This window comes from Lissotriton vulgaris, chromosome 7 (genome assembly GCF_964263255.1).
Source record: "Lissotriton vulgaris chromosome 7, aLisVul1.2, whole genome shotgun sequence".
Lineage (NCBI taxonomy): Eukaryota > Metazoa > Chordata > Amphibia > Caudata > Salamandridae > Lissotriton > Lissotriton vulgaris.
The window spans coordinates 1,246,521,649-1,246,542,514 of record NC_141695.1 but is presented as its reverse complement, the minus strand read 5'-3'; the positions used below and the strand labels follow the sequence as shown (position 1 = coordinate 1,246,542,514).

The 20,866-nt window shown below is 43.0% G+C and overlaps 1 protein-coding gene across 2 annotated transcripts in view; it reads left to right on the top strand.

The window, feature by feature from the left end:
- Nucleotides 1-20,866, top strand: part of SNCB (synuclein beta) — a 140,719-nt gene that overhangs the window by 72,418 nt on the left and 47,435 nt on the right. For both annotated transcript variants that reach the window (XM_086931761.1, XM_086931762.1), the window contains exons 3-4: nt 1,019-1,060; nt 5,375-5,493. In XM_086931761.1, the coding sequence (XP_086787887.1) occupies nt 1,019-1,060; nt 5,375-5,493 (161 nt within the window). The remainder of the gene's footprint in view (nt 1-1,018; nt 1,061-5,374; nt 5,494-20,866) is intronic.

Sequence of the window (20,866 nt, the reverse complement as noted above, 5' to 3'; positions counted from 1 at the left end):
TGAGTTCTTTAGTTGGTAGGATGCCCACAGTAAAGTGATTTCAATATGCAAATCGTCTTGCAGAGACATATTGAGAGATCATTTCTAACGGACTGGTTGAAAAGAATTAAGTCATATATGTTTTAGGCATTCCAACATTTGTGAGTTGCCTGTTGTGTTGCTTACAGTGGCGGCTCTTACACTAAGGACCAAAGTGATAAACCGCATTGGTAAGCCAAAATGGTAAACAGCATTTTTTTACCACCTCCATGGCAGTCGCATTGTAATTCGGATTTTGGGACCACTGACTCCTTGTCAGACGGTCCTGTGCCCGAAAGAATGGCGGTCGGACGCTTGTCCGCCTGCCATCGTAATAAGGCCCGTTGTGCATAGAAAAAGTAAATACACCTGCTCATTAGGAAAAAACGAAAGACATCTGGTTTTTAGGAAAAAACTCACACACCTTTTCCATGCGTAATTATGCCATTGTTGACTATTATGTGACTTTAGAGACAGCAGATTTGTTCTTCCTCTTCGTAGCGCCTTGAGCACTTCAGCTGAGAGAACTGCCGACAAAACCCAGCAGCAAAACACATCATAAAAGTGTACAACAAACATGCAAACTGTTCTGGCTCTAGTTGTTGTGAGATATCTCCATAGAACTTGTTTTTTTTGTCAGCTATCAATCAGAGATAAGGCCAAACACGATCTGTTCTCATCTAATACTGTTGGATTAATACATCGTTCTGTCTAATCAGAGGAAAGTAATAGTTCACTATCTGACATAAGTTTTATAATTGACTGTTACACACTTCTCTGAAGGAAAAAAGTGTTAATTTCCTTTAAATCAAACAAGTCCACAGCACTAAATAGGTATGGAGCTCACCCCCTACTCCTTTCTATGTTCTGTTCACCCTACTCCGTACCCAATTTACTGTATTTATAAAAATGTTTAAAAATTGCCTTTCTGGGAAAATTGTGGGTGAGCGGTGGGAAGAAAAAAAACACCAATTAATTTACTGTTCTCGCTCTCTTCCAGGAAGCAAAACTCGGGATGGAGTGGTGCAAGGTGTAACATCAGGTATTAAACATATTGTAATGTTTCACAGTGGAAGGAACTGCAATGCAATGCGGGGTTGTAATCTGTCAAGCTGTTTTCCAGGAAGCCTTCAAGCTTTTCCTGGATTCTCAAACATTTCTACACTTGGACTCTAAATAGTGGCAGAGCAGCTTTAAAGGAAGCCAGTATTGTTTGCTGTCGCTCCTAGTTCACCATCAGCTTTCCCTTCGATTGCACCTTTGTTGTTTTTGGCCATTCAGTCATGTTCCTCTTTTATTTAAGTATAATTTCTGATTGAATCCAACTATTGGTTGCCTTCCTGCTACATTTTAAACAGCAACTATTTTTTTCAGCCGCGGCCCGTGCAGGTAAGAGCGGTAGGGGTGGGGGCAGGCACGCAACACCCATTGGGCTCACGGGGCTTCAGCCTCACCGTCGTGTGTGTCAGCCCGGGCTGACACAGCATTGCGGTCTGGCGACCATCTAATTACAACCGCACCCGAGTACTTAATAGGTCTTTAAAAGACCATTTACTTGTAAATTAGGCGTTTGTTGTGTTTTCGCCCCTTCTTTCAGTCACTCTGTCTATGGTTGGAAGAATTAACCCCCCCCCAAAAAATATTTTTCAGCCCCCCCGCCGAGATTTGGCTATAGTTGCCCACTTGGGGGTGGGGGGGGGATATCGTCAGAAAATAACGATGGAAAATTAATTATTTATTTCATTTTCCCTCGTCATCGTCCATCGAAATACTCCCCCCCCCCCCCCACGCTCTTACCTGCACAGGCCGCAGCTACTTTTCCTTCAGTACCTATCCTCTAGCATGCACCTCCCGGGTCTCCACTGTTCTTTGCTCCCGTGGTGTAAGTTGCACGAGTAAATGTGTAAGATTGACAAATTATGGTATGTTCTATAGCGCTGACATATATATAATGAAAAAACTCAGCATTACCGTTCAACTGCCAGTGACAGCTCTTTCCTTGCCCTTTCCCTGTTTCCTCTAAGTCTGATTTTCTGCACCTTTTCATCCGGCGTGCAGATTTATCACACTATAAGAAGGCAAGGGGGCTGCATGCTTGCATTCCTTGCGTAGGGGGGCAAGATAATCCCCTTGTTTCTATATGTAGCACATAGTGGCCCTGTTGCCTACTTGAATCAGTGCCACTGTGTTGCATTTCGGTTTAAAATGTCCGCAGGGTTAAACGAGTTGCCATTATTTTTCACACATTTATGTGAAGGCACTCCTGCAGGGATGGCCACTGCCTCTGTATTATTAGACTGGTCATTTGCGCTCCCCAACCTGCTTAGGACACGTATGTGTTGATTGTCACATGAAAGTCAATCAATCAATCAATCAATCAGTGACACTTGTAAAGCGCGCTACATACCCGTAGGGTCTCAAGGCGCTTGGGGGGGGTGCCGCTACTGCTCGAACAGCCAGGTCTTCAGCTTCTTCCTGAAGGAGAGGTGGTCTTGGGTCAGGCGCAGGTCGGACGGGAGGGAGTTCCAGGTCTTGGCGGCCAGGTAGGAGAAGGACCTTCCTCCTGTAGTCGCTCTTCGGATGCGGGGGACGGCGGCGAGGGCGTGGTTGGCTGATCGGAGGTGGCGTTTGGGAGCGTAGAAGTTGACTCGGCTGTTGAGGTAGCTCGGGCCTTGGTCGTGTATGGCTTTGTGTGCGTGGGTGAGGAGGCGGAAGGTGATTCTCTTGTTGATGGGGAGCCAGTGAAGGTCTCTCAGATGTCCGGAGATGTGGCTGGATCGTGGGATGTCGAGGATGAGTCTGGCTGAGGCGTTTTGGATCCGCTGGAGTCTCTTCTGGAGCTTGGCGGTGGTCCCGGCGTAGAGGGCGTTGCCGTAGTCCAGTCGGCTGGTGACGAGGGCCTGGGTGACGGTCTTCCTGGTCTCTGTGGGGATCCACCAGAAGATCTTCCGTAGCATGCGTAGGATGTTGAAGCATGCCTAGAAATGATCTGGCCATAAATACATTATTTTTGTTCAACACTTCAGTTTGTGCTGAACACTGGGCCCTATTAAAATAAGATCCTCTCATACTGCTATTGCTTGTGACAATTATCTGGTTAGGCATTCCATCAAGGGCTTATTTTGTATTCAGTACTAGAGTAATACACAATGCCATCATCCCAATCCTTCTCATGCTCACTGTCAGAAGACAGGACATCTTGTAAAGAGGGAAAAAACTCTGAAATGGGGCTGGGTGGTAGGTCAGTGGTTTGAGGGGAAGGCGAGGATTTTAACAGCTTTGTGACAGAGATGGCTCAACCTTGGACACCTCAGACCTTCTCCTTCTGCCACAAAAAGTTAATCTTGAATACAATGGTTGTCTACCTGACTTGTCCTTCCTAAAATCTTGGTGCTGCTGGTACAAATGCATTGCAGTGCTTGGGCAAGCCTTTGGAGCTGATTGTGTCTTCTGTTTTTGAAATCTAATCCGTTGGTGCTGACGGTGGAGCATACCCATGGCCTTTGCTGTGTCTGCTTCTTTATTTTCGCCTACATTTTATCTACTTGTGGGCCAAAGGTATGTTGACCATCAAATGGAAGGCCTGTGAGATTTGTTAGACCTCAGGCATGTCATCTCAGCAAGCCACTGGTTCTAATTATATTAGAAATACTATATATGCAGCTGAGACACAATGAATGGTGGTGTTAGATATGATCTTTCCCTCACCAGCTGCCAGACTGTGCGGGGTTTCAACAATTGCATCTGCCTATGGTGAGGCATCAGGGTCCGGCTCCTCCTGTGCTGGATATGTGCCTGGGGTCAAGGCACTTTTTGTCTTCAAATGCAACTTCTGCACTGGTGGAGCTTCTGCGTCATCTCAACTACGAGGTGAAATGCCGCGACTTTGAGTTTCATCATTAGTTGAAGGTGCCTTTCACTACTGAATAGGCTACCACTGGCAGTGATGAAAACTGAGATTTGTTTGTTGATGGCATCTCAGGCAAGACATGGCACTCCCACGGATGGGACTGGCAGAGTGAGGGTAGGTCTTTCTGCCAGCAGCGTGGAAAACACAAGACACTGCACTATTCAGTGTTAACACCTGCAGGAACCTGACGAAACAATAATCTGACCCGATTGGGGTTGATGTCCTAGATCTACAGGTACCACTTTTTAGGGTGCTGTATGGGTGGCCACTTAGTTATTTAACTAGGGACCACTACCAAAAAGTGTGGATACATCTTGCATCGGTCCTGAAGAATTCCCCTTGAATAGAAAAAATGGCAAGAAACATGTTGACCCCAACACCGCACGTCTCTGTGACCTTATAACAGGGGTGCGTGATATTCACGTTTTTAATCAGGAGAGTGGCCACATTCATTAAAATAGTTCTGGGTGGACCTCTACCTTCTGTTTTAACCTCACTTTTGTATCTTCTGCATCTACACTTTCTAGGGCCCTCACACGCACTGCACCTTACAGCAAAAGGAAAAAAAGATCTCCGCTAATAGGGCCCAATGAGGGTGCCCATTGGGTTTTGCAGCGCCAGCCCGATAAGGAGCAGACCCGATGATGAAGCAAGACACCCCACTGATGGGGGGTGTGTGAGGGTCCTTTTCCGAAAGGAGGAAACCTCCTCCTGCCACTAGTGTGTACTTCTTAACGCACTATTTGCACATCAACCAATAGTGTTCATTAGGAACTGCATACCATTCTGTTTTTGACTCCTAGGGATGTCCCATGACATGGAGCTAAACATTCTTGTAAGGTTGATCTTGGAGAGTAGATTCTGTATGTTATAATGAGATTTTTCCTTCAAAGCCCAGAATTATTTTTCTTGTCTTCAATGTCAGTCCAAGAAAATCTTGGAATAGAGTTTTTCTTGGGTGTAGATTTTGTTGAGGCGTCTAGAGATCTTCCATCTCTGGAGTTTCAATTATCAAGAGATTCCACTGCTTATGGGCTTCTGCAATACCAGGAGAAATAATAAACTCCTTGTTTTAGGCAAAACTCTCAAAGATTGGCTGTCACAAGAGCCGATGTTGACAATAAAGTGCCGGTGCCAAGCACAGGAAAACCACCAGCTCAAATTAAGCTGTGTCACTATCAGGGACTAACAGTTTCCAAAGAACAAGGAGGTTGGGAGGCTCTTGAATGAATGCCTGCCGTACATAAACATCTTATCATAACAATGTCAATCTGTGTGCCACATAAATGAAAGCCAAACATACCTTTCACAGTACACAGCCTCCTGTGCTTGTATGCAATACAGCCCTCTGCACCCACACATCATGCAATGTGTCCTTCTTCCCTTCACTGCTCACTGGCCATACTCACTGTATTCATGATGCCTCACACTATTGTATCTTTCCAGTGGCTGAGAAGACGAAGGAGCAGGCCTCTCAGCTGGGCGGCGCGGTGTTCACAGGCGCAGGAAACATCGCCGCAGCCACAGGCCTAGTGAAGAAGGATGATTTCCCTACGGACTTCAAGGTAAGAGCAGGGTGGCAAGGAACGTGGACCTACATTTAGCATGTATTGTACCAAATCCAGAATATGCTTTCAGTCCTGAGCCGTCATTTAATAAATTAATGTAAGCTGAGTGGTGTAGTCTCGGTACTGTTCAGTTGAATTAGTAGGATTTACACACCTGCAAAGAAATGTTTTGTAAAAGAAAAGAGCAAGAGTGGAAAAGTTGTGCCTGATCAGCAGGGGCGTAACTTGGTCATTAACATTGGGGGGGATGTGCTTCAGGTTTTCCAATAATCACATAGACATATAATGTTAAAATATATTATACCGCAAGCAGAGTGCACGAGAGGGGGTTAAGGGGCAGTGAAAAGGGACATTGAATGCAGATTGGTAGGGGTATATAGTGAGGGAAAACCAGTCCTTAATTTGTAAAATAATAAGCGCCATGGCCCTGATTAGGAGGCCACTGCAGCTTGCACCACCCATTGCCCAGTCATCGCTACCAAAACAACTACTAACCATTCCTCTCGGCTGCAAGTGCGACAGTTCAGATTATTCCATGTCCCCAATGCTAAAGGAATGGCTGGGGAAGCAGGTCGTAGTATTTTTCAATGTATATTGTATTCGGAAACATCCGTTGTTCTGCTCATCTCTAAATTAAATGAGCAGCACCACCATATGGCAGAGTGTCATAAGTGTGGGATGGCAATTAAGTGCTGGTGCCAAGCACCTAAAACCAATTAATTGCCAGTGCCAAGCACCGAAAACCACTGGCTCAAATTAAGCACTGTGGAAACCATGATATTTTGTAAACCAACTTTTTTTAAGACTTGAAATGAAATGAGTTTATTGTCATTAGTTAATAAAAACCATCACGATGTACATATACAAGAAATCCTTTTTTCAAATAATCCCTTATCTTAAAAACATGAATTATAATTGCTACGACTCAGGAAAATCTTGTCTCATTTAAAACATTAACATTGTAAAATTAATTCATCATTAATGTGGATACTCTTCACCCTTGCTATAAAGGGTGTATACATCAGTATAAAATTGCAGAACTCCAAATCAACAACCTACTACTGTTTTAACAGTATATAAATGTATTGTATTGCGAGGCAAATTCCTCATGCTATAGTATGCAGCTTACAATTCTGTTTGACTGCTTTATCATGAAATTGTAAAAACTTCAGAAGTGTGCAGTTTAGCTGAGGATCTGAAGGGGCCAGACTTCTCATGATGGCTGGTCTGCATGTACGTATCCCTCTCTCAATAAATATGCATTTTTAAAGTGTACTGCGTGCATTATTCAGTTTGGGACATATGGTGACCAAATGCACAAAATCCTCGTTTGGAGCATCACGTAGTCTTCACGTTTTTGGACCTTTATATCACCATGCTGGTTTGTCTAACAAAGACGGCAGATCACCTAAGGACACAGCCAATAGTGTTTTCTTGAAATACACCGGATAGGTTAGGTGCAGATAAGTTGCCGGTTGCAATGTGAGATAGGTTTGAATTGTCATCCAGGCATGGGATCAGCACGAAAATATGCTTTTGTCCTCAACTAGCGAATACATTTTTGCAGTTTTGTTCATAGCTTGGCAGAAAGTAGGATGCGATAAATTCAAGCCCCATAAGTCACCTGCATTGGTTAGTTGTAGAGATGATGACAAGTATTTGTTTTAAGTTGAATTCAAATCATTATTCACCGATTCCCATAGAGCACTGATTAAAGGGCTGGACTGATTGTTTCGTATTTTATGCATGGATTTGATGAAGTGATATCTTATTGCTGTGTTTTGCTGTGTCAATCCAAATTCCAATCGAATTTGAGCGGGAGAAGCATTACAGACTTTCAAAACAGAGAGAGGGAGAGTGTGTGTCAGTTTTTGTCTGTGTGTATGTTAAAATTCCTGGTGAAATCTGACAGACAAATCACCATAGCAGGCGGAAAATACTTGTATCCAACTATTTTCCAGAAAATACATTTATTAAGGGGAGGGGTAACACCTCAAAGACCCTTCTTGGAGCTATGCCTCTGCTGACGGAGTTTCCTGCTCCGCATCAGTAACTGTGATTGCTGGGATACTTTACCCCACAAAACCTAATTATAAACACTTTAGTTAAGCGAGAGGCTACTTCCTTCGTTGGGCATGTTTGCAGGGCCGGCTCTAGGCTCATGGTGGCCCTGTGCAGGGAGCGTAGGTGGGGGCCCCGGAAGAGGGGGTCCGGACGGGGCGGAGCTCAGGAAGGTGTTTTAATAATAATACGTCCAGAAAAGTCGTCAGACAAGGGCCTGCCAGCTGTCAGGGAAAATGAATTTAGGTTTCTTTCCAGTTCATTTATCCAATCTTAATTCTATTGTTATTACAATATAATTATTTTAATGCTTCGGGCAACAGTCTAAAGTAAAAAACAAATAAACAGTAGGAGCTCCAGATAATTTGTAAGTGATCTGAAGACTGAAAGGTCTAATCGAAAGAACATCATTTTTGAACTTCTTTGATGTGCAAGGTTTATAATTGGGTATTATGTTTCAAACTGTACATTCAGGCAACATGAGATAAGGTTGATTACCTGTCTGTCAGAGTGTTTGCCATACGTCAGGCTTTGCTGCTGGCTGAAAATCAGTATACATTTCACATGCCTAGGGCCGGCCCTGAGAGGAGTACCTGCGTGTTCCTGGCATTTAAACAGGGCCCCCTACGCCCCCCACTTCACCTGGTAAAGCAGCGTGCAGGAGGGTGTGGCTCGCCGACAACAAATATTACATGTCTACAGAGGCTGCCAGAGCCGGAAGCTGAGATTCACAGCCTGCGCCCGGCGTCCTCAGAAGGACGTGCAGATACCCGTCCCCCTCTGCCTCTAGTGCCTCGAGGCTGGTCACTCGGCCATTCAATACACTAACTCTCTCAGCTGATGCCAGCCTGCGCCCCTTAACCCAGGAAATAATGGAACCTTTAACCCCAATGTAGGTGTTTGACGTTCACTACTCTGCACGTCCACCACGTTGCTTCCTAGGTTTGACTTGGATGATGCTTTGTAAAGCGCCTGGAAGTCCCTCCTGTCGATCTAGCTCCCGCTACATCAAGAAACAAGAGGACTAGCAGCGCTGTCACGGGTGAAAGCCTCTCACCAGGACCCCAAAGGAAATAGGACCAGTAATCAGCACAACGCCCAACCCCGGTCAAAGGCCAAGAAACCAGTAGCGATACTCATGAGAGGGCTTAAGGGAAGATGAGGTCCACTTTTTACCCGGTGGTAATGATGGAATCCGAGGAGGAGGTGGGGGAAGGGAGACGCGGGGGTGTCAAAAAAGTTTGTCGCACCAGGCCGCACCACTGCTAAAGCTGGCCCTGTTTCTAGCTGAAGCGGCACCGGCACCCGTAGTCTAAAGATAATACCTCTGCCTCAAGTGAAGTACTCTGGTACCCAAGGATGACTAGCAAACAATATTATTCACAACGTTTCACAGTTTGCAAATCATCTTTATACAGCAATTCAGAGTTTGCAAACACATTAATGCAACACATTGTCATATACAATGCCAATAGCTCAAACTTTAATGCTGCAAGGCCTATTGCATTGTAAATGCTTGTTTTTCTAAGCTGTTAAAGTTCTAATGCCTACGCTATCTGGTACAATTCTACTGAAGAATGTCCCATTTCTATGGCTGAAGAACTAATCCAGGTGGTTCCATTGTATCGGTGGTACTATTGTGATTTATCTTTGCTTTTTATTTAACAGTTGTTTCAGTTTCCTTGTATTATTCGAAGCTCCGCTTTCCCTAAGACCATAAATCATTTTACTTTGCCTTAAGCTTGAAGTCTTCCAGGCAGGGGCGTCTTGATGGCTTTGTATAGAATGTGAAATCGGGCATGAATAGTCACAGATTAGTTGAAGGAAGACACTGTGTGTTGGCTTGAGGTGAAAATGAAAGGTATGGTATTGTGGAAATGGTGGCGCAGGAGTGGGTGATCGTATAAAAGGGATGGGAATGAAAGGCATGGGAAGGATTACTTAATGTGCTGCATATTACGTGCTGCCTATTACAGGCAGCACTTTAGCAGCTACTGAAGGCTGTTTTTAGCTAGGGGGCCGCCAGTGATCCAGGTTCCGATCCGATCCTCGGCTCGTGGTCCGTCGTCGTGGCGGCCCTTGGGGTTTGGCGGCCCTGTGCAGGTGCACAGTTTGCACATGCCTAGGGCCGGCCCTGCATGTTTGGTTTAGGGTAGGTTTATAGTGGGGACTAGATGGTAGTGTTTTAGTGTCATGCTTCGGGTACGGAGAGCACTCACTTCATGTGGCAAACTTGTAGCTGCACATACACATGCAGTGAGATTGAGGAGAGATCTTTGTGCTCAATAGTAAAACAATCGCTGTGCAAGGCTGACAAAGCGTGGATGCGCAGAACCATCTTCAAAGAAGTGCTTTAGTGCTTTGAAGCAATCTGCAGGACAGATGTTCTAGATGTGGTATGGCAAACGTGTTGGGCCTAAACAGGGAGATGTAGGAGAAAGGGCTGCTTTGGAAATGTTTACTCTTTCTGAGAAATAAATATGCAGCTATATTGATGCATTACAAAGTTAATAGGCATGTTCTGGAGGCCTGGCTATACCCATTGTGCAGGAAAATCAGTGCACACCCCAATCAAAGTCTGAAAGGGTGTATGAACAAAGGCAGGGCCGGACTGGCCGTAGCTGGCATCGGGCGTTTCCCTGGGAGGCTGGAAGGGTGGGGGCCGGTTTTACAGCTTTAGGGGGCCGGTTTTGCAGCGGTGTTGCAATATCGCCCCCAGTGACATAAGCAGCAATGCATTCTCCTTCTCCTCCCCAGCCCAGCGGTGGGCTGGTCCGACAAAGTTGCCAGGGCTGCTCTGGGTTCCCAGTCTGGCCAACAAAAGAAAAAGTAATCACCTGTGAACCACAGATTCTGTCAACCAGGGGATTCCCAGGAAACTGCATTGGAGGAAACTCAGTAAGCAAAAGCAAGGTACAAATTTATGCCATTTTACATGGAGATTTGCAATATAAGTCCTTTGATTTGCAAAACAAATGGAGTACACACATATCTAAATCATGAGTGTGGAAGAAGATGACGTTAAGTTGTAACAAGAATGTAAACTTTTTTGGCTGAGCAAGATAATCAGCACTTTCTCGTTTGAGGAGCCAGATGTGAACTAGAGTCTCTAAGTATCAGAGATGGTACTTCCTTTAGGCATGGTTAGCATGAGTAAGAAAACATGGCTGCAGCATTTAGAGTAGTGCTAAGGCAGTAACTCAGATGTTATACTGTGAATTTGAGTTAGTCATTGTCTTTTGGGGAACACAAGAAATCATTTGATGTAATTTGAAAAGGAGCATTGGGGAAGGGAAAATATGATTATATGGCTTCAACTCTGTGCAGTGTGCAATGTAATAAATTATGCATGTACCTGCATGTAGTCTCAATATCATGCGAGGTCACACTGTTTCAGCAAACACCAGAGGGAAAGCTACTGGTTTGGATGATACTGAGATCTTGAGCAGTCTTGTGTCAAGGACTAGTCTCTCTCGCCCTTCCTGTCCTTTCTTTACATTCTGCTTTATGTATGTTGTCTATGCATTGAACGTGTGGGGCTAAAAATATCAGAATGCAAATTACAAACCAGGACTGGAAGGACCATTTACACCTAAGAAGGGGCAACTGAGATCTCAGTACTTCTGATTAAAATAAACAGCCCCAGATCAGCACAATGCTGAGTCAATGGGAAAATCAGAGCTGACAGTTTCTTTTTTTATTTGGTGCTGAAATTTTTTATGGAATTATGCAATAAAATACATAGTAAGTATCAATTTCATAAAACAGCAGAGCAATAAAAATATAAACCAATAATAGTATGAGAAATAAAATATATAGGTAACTTGAATAAGATAAAAAAGAAAACCTTATTTGCAAAATATTAAAAAGGAATAATGAATCAATAGATTATGAAATTTACTCCTAATAATAGGGAGAAAGGAAAAATTAATAGTGAATGCTCTATAACCGGTTATGAAATAACAATACAAACGGTATGAATATGTCTTATATTGAACTAACAGAATATTTAAATAAATATAATCAAAATTAAAAGGAAAAAGAGAAAAAATGAGAAAGAAAAGAAAAAAGTGCCAGAGTAACAGGGGTGGGGAAGGAAAGAGAAACGGTAACTAGAATGAAATAGTACAGGAAAAAGCATATGGAATAATACAATTAAGTAGGTAAAGAGTGTACAGTAGAAGAGGGAGTTGGGTTAGAGTAGTCATCTAATGTAGTTTCCAAAAAGGGGGACCAAGTTTGAAGAAAGATGTCAGCTTGGTCCTGAAGGTTGTAAATTGTGCGTTCATGTAAGGCCGTCTGCACCATTGCCACCAACCATTCTTCCTGAGAAGGAGCAGATGAAGACTTTCAATGACATAAATGCAAATCTTGGCTGTAGCCAAAGCAGTATGAAGAAGACGAGTCTGTGGCTTGGGACGTTTTGGAAAACCACAGAAGTCATGTAAAATAATGGTGGCAGGTGTAAGAGGTAAGATTAATGCCATTGTAGAGTTCAAAGTCTTGCTAACAAAAAACCAGAAGGGTCTGGTGCGTGGACATTCGCAAATGATGTGTTATGTCACAACCAGGATTAGAACATCTCCAGCAAGAAGTATGCGATAATTACCCAGCTTGATGTAATTTAACCCCTTCCATGCTCATGACCAGCTCAGCTCGTCATGAGGCACAGTGGAGCTGTGCTTATGACGAGCTGAGCTCGTCATGAACAATGGGGTTTGATTAGGATCAGCACAGGAGGGGAAAACCATTAGCAGCCAAGGTGTTAACTGGTGACCAGTGCCAATCATGAAGGATTTTAAAGATACAGAATTTGAGACGCACCTCTCGAACACCCTTGTTTAGCCCCTCCAAAATTTGATCCCATTGAGCATTGGAGTACATAATAGATAAATGAGATTGCCATTTAGTCCGAAGAGTATGTGAAAGAGATTGTGAAAAAAGAGGGTGAAAAAATGTTTTATAAAGACCAGAGGTCACTCCCTTAAACTTCCCCCATAGTTGCAGATAAGATAATATTGGGGAAACCCGAAGCAACCAAGGTGGAGAGCCGAAATGTTTTTAAGACATTGTTGAAGTTGAAAGTATTTAGAGGAGTATAGGAGTGGAAGATGAAATTCCTCACAAAGTTGGGGAAAAGTTTTAAAATCTCCATCATGTAGGAGTTGATCCATAGAATAAATGCTGGCTTCTCTCCACGAAGGCCACGATAAAGTACGACCATTGATACGAATAGCTGAATTATTCCATAAGGGAGCTTTAATGTGAATTTGCGGATTCAAACTTAATATGCGATGACCTCTCTGCCAAGATTTATGCATTGCTGACAATATAGGATTTTTAGGATCAGAAGAATTAGTACCAGTACCGTATAAAAGGGATAGTCCTGAATCTTGAGCTAGAAGATGACGTTCAATTGATACCCATTGTGGAATGTCTTTAGATTTGGGTAGAAAGAATGAGATTTGAGAAATATGTAGGGCAAGTGAATAATGTTCAATAGAGGGAAGACTCATGCCTCCATATAACTGATGGGCCTTTAATTTAGCAGCAGCAAGACACGGTTTAGCTGTTCCCCAAATAAAGAGCTTTATCTTGGAGTCGATTGATCTAAGAGTAGCTAAAGGAATTTGGAGCATACCCAAAACATAAATGAATCTTGGTAAGGTAACCATCTTGTTCACTTGAACTCTACCCCATAAAGATAAACCTAAAGCTCTCCATTTGTCAAAGTTCCTCTGCATTTGGGAAAATAAAGGAGCCAGATTATCCGCAACCATATTGTCCAAACCTCTATTAATCAGAATTCCTAGATACTTAAGGTGTGAAGATTGCCAGTGAAAAGGGAATCCAGAAATTGCTGATTTCGTAGTGCCAACTGAAATAGGTAACGCTTCACTTTTGTCCCAATTTATTTTATAACCGGAAAAGGAGTAAAAATCATTCATAATTTGAAGAAGGGCTTGGAGAGATCGGGGGAGGTTAGTAAGAGTAAGAAGAATGTCATTTGCATATAAGTACATTTTAGAATGGCCAATTGGAAGAGGGACACCTGTAACATCATTAGATTGGCGAATTGCAGCAGCCAGAGGTTCCATCGCCAAGAGAAAAAGAAGAGGGGACAACGGGCAACCTTGGCATGTACCTCTTCGAATTGGAAATGAGGTAGATAAGAAACCTCCACAATTGACTTGAGTTAACGGGCTATCATATAATAAACATACTTTATTGATAAATTGGTCACCCGATCCAAATCGATGCATTATTGTAAAGAGATATTCCCATTCAATGCGATCAAATGCTTTCTCAGCATCCAGTGAGAGAGCCAAGGCATCTTCTGGGAGATGTTTAGCAGACCATAACGTGCGAGCCAATGTACGAAGATGAATTCGGGAAGAACGACCCGGGACAAAACCCACTTGGGAATTATGTATTAAGGAGGGTAATACTTTGCGAAGACTGGACACAAGAACACTAGCTAGGATCTTAACCCCTTCGCTGCTCATGACGAGCTCAGCTCGTCATGCAGTACACTGGTCATGTGCTTATGACGAGCTGAGCTCGTCATGGAGCAATGGTATTCATATAAGCTCAGCACCCAGCGGGAATTGCCTTAGCAGTCAAGGTGTTAATATCAGAATTCAAGAGAGATATAGGGCGATAACTTCCACATAAAAGAGGGTCTTTGCCTAGTTTGGGCAAAACAGCTATAATTGCTTTATTAGAAAGGGGGGCCCAAGGAGGATTCTTTGTCAGCCTCTAGAAACGCAGCATGTAAAGTATCTATCATATTCTGACCAGTCCATCTATAAAATTTGATGGGGAAACTGTCCTCTCCAGGGGCTTTATGATATGGCAGAGCAGTAATAGTCGAAGAAATCTCGTCTCTCGTGATATTACCTTCAAGTAAATCTCTGCCATCATCCGAAAGCTGTGGAAGATGTACCTGCTCTAGAAAAGTTGACATTTTATTTAAATCAAGCTGATTACTTGGGGAATATAGAGATCGATAAAAGGAAGCGAATTCATTAACTATTTCCTGAGGTCTGGTGAGTATTTCATCCTGGGTCGACTTAATAGCTGGAATAGCCATAGCAGCTTCTCTCTGATGCAATTGTGCAGCTAATAATCGGCCACCCTTTTCTCCTTGTTCGTAATGCCTCCCTTTCATCTCTTGCAACGCATACTCAGCCTTAGATGTAAAGAGACTATTAGGAGACATGCATGCTTGTTCCAACAATTTGCGAGCCTGTAAGGTAGGGTTTGATATATATAATTGAGAGTAATGTTGAATGTCTTGTTCTAATGCTGTTTGTTTTGCAAAATTATTTTTGTTGATAAGAGCAGCATTGCGCCTTAATTGCCCTCTAATAGTGACTTTTGCTGCTGCCCAAACTTTTCTCTTAGAAGAAACAGAGTACTCATTAATAGTGAGATTATCTTGGAAATGAGATTGTAAAAGAAACTTACCTCCAGGTGTCCTATACTTCAGTAAGCTCATTCTCCATGGCTTTCATCCTGGTTTAGATAAACTTAAATCAAGAGATAAAAGAACAGGAGGATATCGAATAGAGCAGCTTCCAAAATGTTTGAATCTGTAACCAATTGGACCGCTTTATGTGATAAAAGAAAATAATCCCAACGGGAAAATGTGCCATGCAAGGAAGAAAAGAATGTATATTCCTTATCCTGTGGATGACTGAGCCGCCAATGGACAACCAGACCGTTATCAGAAAGTATATCTTGCAAGATGGTCCTATCTGCAGCCTTAACCCCGTCAAATTGACCCGTTTTGTCCAGGATAGGATCTTGAACCAAATTCCAGCCCCCTCCATGAGATATTGGGACGCATTGATCTCTGCAAGAAGACGATTCAATTGGAGAAAAAATAGTTTTTTAGTACCAATTGGAACATAAATGGATCCAAGACAAATTCAAGAATGCCCAATTCGTAGTTTAGCGAAAACATAGCGACCATCAGGATCGGACCATGTTTTGGAAATTGTAAAGGGAAGTGATCTCCAGATAAGAATAGCCACTCCACACTTATGGACAGGATTAGGGTTGGTGGGGTCATTTTTACATATGCTGCTATGGATGACCTTCCCAACCCAGTCTCTACTGAGTTTGTTAGATTCAACTTAATCTAGGCGTGTTTCCTGCAATAAAGCTATGTCCACATGTTTGGATTGCAAATACGAAAGAACTTTCTTTTAATGCAATGGGTGAGACCATGTACATTCCATGTAAGAACAGATAATGGATGAGCATGAGTCATATTGAAAAAATATTCAAAGAAATGGTAAAGGAGAAGAAGAGGGGGGTTTGGGGCTGGATAGAAGAGGGTGTTACTCGGGTTAGTGAGTAAGAAAAGAGGTGCTATTACAAGAAACTGATAGGATAAAAGTACAAAGGAAAGGAGGAAATCAGACAGAATAGAGTTATGTGAGTAGTTAAGGAGCAATGAGGCTGGTGTTATGTATTTGGAAGAATAAATATAAATAGAAAAACGTATGGGGTAGGGAGATTAGAAGAAGTGGATGGGAGAATAAGATATGAAGATAGTTAGGAAATCTAGACTGTGAACCGCAGGCCTGGGCGCACTAGAGCACCGCCGCGGGACAGGACCCCATCTAGGAGAAAAAAAGTATGGATCATCAGAGTATATGACAGTGTAGGGTAAGGAGCCCAGAAGAATGAATTAACAAAGAGATATAGATACAGTAGAATATGATAGAGAAATTATGAAAACAATTTAGGAATGCCATAAGTAATAAGTAACCAGCCAAATACCATAATGACTACATTAAATCCTGCCCTGCAGCATCGCGTTACAGCGTATTAACGAAATAGCAACAGACAGACCTTTAACATGATAAAGCAATAAGAATATAGTAAGAGAAGAATGCAACAAATGATGGTAAAATAATGAGGGTTTCAGAAAACAGCAGTTTTTAACAAAATAGGAATGACCAAGAAAATGAACACTCATAATTAAAAGAACTCAAAAGGCATGTAACATATTAGCACTTAATATTCAAGCTAAAGCTAAAGAAATACATGTTAAAATAATATACTATAATGAAAGATAACGTGTTGCAGTATAAAATAAGGGGGGAATACGCATAATAATAGAATTTGGACGTATAAAGAAAGGGAATACCAATACTAACCATAATCTATTGAACAACATAAAGTGATAAAACATGCATCAATAGATAAAGTAATTCTAATATCCCTTAGAGGGATTAATGATGAAGAGAAAACATGCAAATTACTATGAACTATGTCTAATCTAAACATACAACAAACAATTTAATAATAGGTAAATAAACGTCATATAGTAGGAAAATAGTACTGACTATAAGTTATCTAATAGTATGGAAGTATATATAATAACATAAAAAGGGGAACTGATTAATGCAAGTAATAATATTGATGGAGAGAAATCGGAATTAAATACAAGATATGGTAAAGGTACAACAAAGCACAAAAGCAGACAATTGAATAATAGAAGATTATTCAGTCAGCAACCAAAGGAGTTTTAAGAGGCGATCTATATTTGTCCCTCTGCGGTTCCTTTGTAAGTGTAGAGACAGAATGCAAAGCTGAGGCTTTATCTTCCTGGGAACGATTGAGTCTATTCAAGTCTCTACCTCGGTGCCTGGAGTTACTAGAAACTTGTGGGCTTTGTACCGGTAGGTGTGAAGAGAAGGAAGAAGATGGTTGGAACTGCTCAAAATGGGAAGACTGTGTTTCAGTGTCTTGAGATTTGATGTCATCCAAGAATTTTTGTAGAAGTTCAGGGTCATAGAAGTCCTTGGATTCTTAATTTCTGGTAATATGGAAGCGCACACGCTCAAACAACCCATCTTTGATGTCTAATTGACGTAGTTGAGGCCGCATGGAGAGAAATGCCTTCCGTCTTTCATTCGTCTCTTTAGAAATATCCGCTGCTACGTGAATATTATGACCCTTAAAAAAAAAAGAGCCTCGTGAGCGAGCCGCAGTCAGTATTTGTGGAGTTTGCTCATCCCAAAGAAAACAGACAATAATTGGCCTCGTGGACGCATCAGGGTCTGTACGTGGAGGGCCAATTCTGTGAGCTCGTTGAATTTCAAGAGGTGGAGTAAAGGAGATGCCAGTCATTATTGGAAGAGTATCACAGAGGAACATTTTCGTGTTGTGTCCTTCAATATTTTCCGGATATCCAAAGAAGCGGACATTGTCTCTTCTACTGCGGTCTTCTAAGTCAATGATTTTGCTGTGCAGAAAGAGAAGATCTTGATCTGAGCTTTGGACTGAATCAAGGCGACTCTCTATGGCCAGTATTTTAGAGTCAAGACTTTCAATTCTTGTATGAAAAGTTGTAAGGTCTGCTCTAATCGATTTAGTTTCTTCAGCCAAAGATGTGATTGTGATATCCATCCCTTCCTTTGACGATTGACCCCAGAAAGCTCCTGCAATATCCGTTGCATAGTGTCTGTTAGCGTCTGATCATCGTGAGAGGGCGAAACTTGGGGTATATTCGTTGAAGAGATCGAGTTCCCTTTCGTTGGCATACCAGTAGATTGTTTCAGAACTTCGGTGAAAAGTGGTTGTTTAGGTATTTACTATCGTTCCTATTGGTAGACATTTGTATGTTGCGCTTTGTAGATGCTCTACAGAAACGTATTGATGTGGTAACGTGGTAAGAAGCAATGATGAGAACAAATTCACAATAGATAACAATAAGCAGAAAAAGCAATACGACTTGTAGTGCAATATCTCAAACTGAGCTTGGTATATATATCACATATGAAGGCAATAATGAAATTCTTCACAAGAAATATATGTTGAGGACAATGATACACCACCAAAGAGGTAAACAACAGTTGCTCTTCTCCTCAATGAACAAGCTTATAGAGACTGCACCAGATTAATGAAGCAAAAGCTGTGGTAGTGAAAAGGTTTAATCCATGTGAAAATGGGGCTCATATGAGTAAAATGTTCAAATAACCCGTAGCAGCAGCTTTGGCGATGGTGAGAAGAGGTAACCAACAGGATGCGCATATGATGATGGAGATATAGCCTTAACAGCACTGAAGCTTATGCAAAGTAGACTACAATATGTGAGAGATTTATTGCCCATGCAAAGGCATTAAACGCTGTGACTGACTGGAAAAGTGTGTTAAAAGCGCTCTAACAACACTGCAGGAAGAACTGACCCTGTCAGAAATATAGGCACACTACCAGTAATGCAAGTCATTCCGCGCCATTAACACTATGAGGAGACTCTCCTGAATAAAAGGTGTGAGGAGAGAACAGCGTATGCAGTAATGTCATTTTCCACAAATGACCATGTTGTGCAGCAATGACAGGTTGAACTTGATTTGAGGTGAAAGACACTGCGTCAATTATTAGGAAACATGCTATTGAGGCAATCAGCAGCACGTTTTCGTCAAGCGGAGGAGAGCTGTGAGGAAAAGAAATGCTCCGCTTTAAACAAGAGGGCGCTATGTAGTAAATGTCGCTGAGGCATTAGAAACATTGACTACAATTCAGCTAAGGAAACACTTCTACAGCACCAGGAGGAGGCGCTGTGCGAGCTGGGGCGTGTTCAATGCCCGAGAAGGCGCAGCCTTATGAGGCGAAGGAGGCGCAGCCTAATGCGACGTGCGGGACCTGGAGCATGTCGCAGAGCGCAGCCGCGCGGTCACCTCACCGGCATTCAGTCAGAAAGAGCCACCGCTGTCCGCTGACGAAAAACTCCACCGGGCCCCTCTGCATGTTTTTAAACCAGAGCAGGGTGTGAGGAAAGTGCTCCGGCAGCACAGGTACGTGGAGAAATCCCGCCAGGGGTCCATCCCACAGCGGAGCCCGTCCTTCAGGCGGCCATCTTCCTGCGTGGTCAGACCACGCCCCCCAGAGCTGACAGTTTCAATGTAAGTGAGCACATTGTGCATAGCTGCAGGTGGACAGTCTGTGCAGAACTAGGGGTAGCACAGAGACCAGAGAGTCAAAGATGTTTTCCTTAAAGATCCCTAAATTAAATATATTTTTTACATTTAAAAGTCAACAGAATGGCAACAGAACTGTTACAGTTCCAAACAGAAAAGACAGCCTCGGCCCGAGCAGGTAAGAGCAGTAGGGCCAGGTGAGGGGGGATTTCGAGAGACAACCACGGGAAAATTAATTTTTTAATTAATTTTCCCTCAGGGTTGTCTATCAAGATCCCCCTTCACCTGGCCCCACCACTCTTACCTGCAGCGGCCGCGGCTGAGAAAGGAAACCATAAAATACAGTTACATTTAACACGGTATAGGTAAAACAAATAAAATAAAATTAAGCAGGAGAAAGTAGTGTGAAATCAGCCTCACCAAGCATTCTCACTCCTACTTATCAACAGATTCATAAAATGCCAACCTCTCCTTCAGAGTGACCAGGTGCTGAGGGAATGGCCAGGGAAAAAACAAGTTGGTCTCAAAGCTTTTTTGTAAGGAAAAAACTGCTGCTGAAGCCTCAGATGTACTGACAGAAACAGAATAGGTTTTTGAGATCAGCCTTTCTGCTGCTCACGCGCAGCGCTATAAGGATTTCCAAGTTCTTGCAGGCCGAGACAGGCAGTCAGGAAGATGGTGAACAAAATGGATCCATCGCTCAGTTAGTAGGTTAACCCTACTTTCACCACAGCATGGCAACAGATCCAGGAGGATCTGTCCTTGAGCTGAATAACTTTGTGACATCCTGAAGGATTCCCAAATGGTCGGTCATTTGGGAAATAACCAGGCAGTGTTCTCCCAAGATTTAATTTCTATGCTACATCTAGAACAGCAAGGGGCATTTAGTAATTCCATTCTGTATAGTCGCTTAGGCATATCTTACGTGGTAGGGCGGCTGCAGGGGGAGGGCAGGGGTTTGGGAAGGGGGGTTGAAATAATGTAAAAGGAAAAAAACGTACCTGCCCCTTCGCTTCCACTGACGGCTGCCTCGCTGCTCCTCTTGTTGCCGTCGGGCCAGAAGGGGATGGGCCCTCAGGGCACAGACTCCTCGCCCAATCCAGATGCTGCTTTCACATGAGAGCAGCACCAGGTTTGGTCTGAGCAGCCTAGTTTGCCGCTCAGACGGTGCATTGGAGTCTGTGCCTTTTCTCCAAATCTGCTGTGTAACACAGCAGGGTTGGAGAAACATAAGTGGGCATGAGTGTTTGGCCGGCCTAGGACAGCCGGCCAAGCACACATGCGCCTTATGACTGCACTTTACTCCTCCTCCCTGACATGCCGGGCCCCACCCTGTAGTTATTGCGGGGCTCAGACAAACAACATAAATA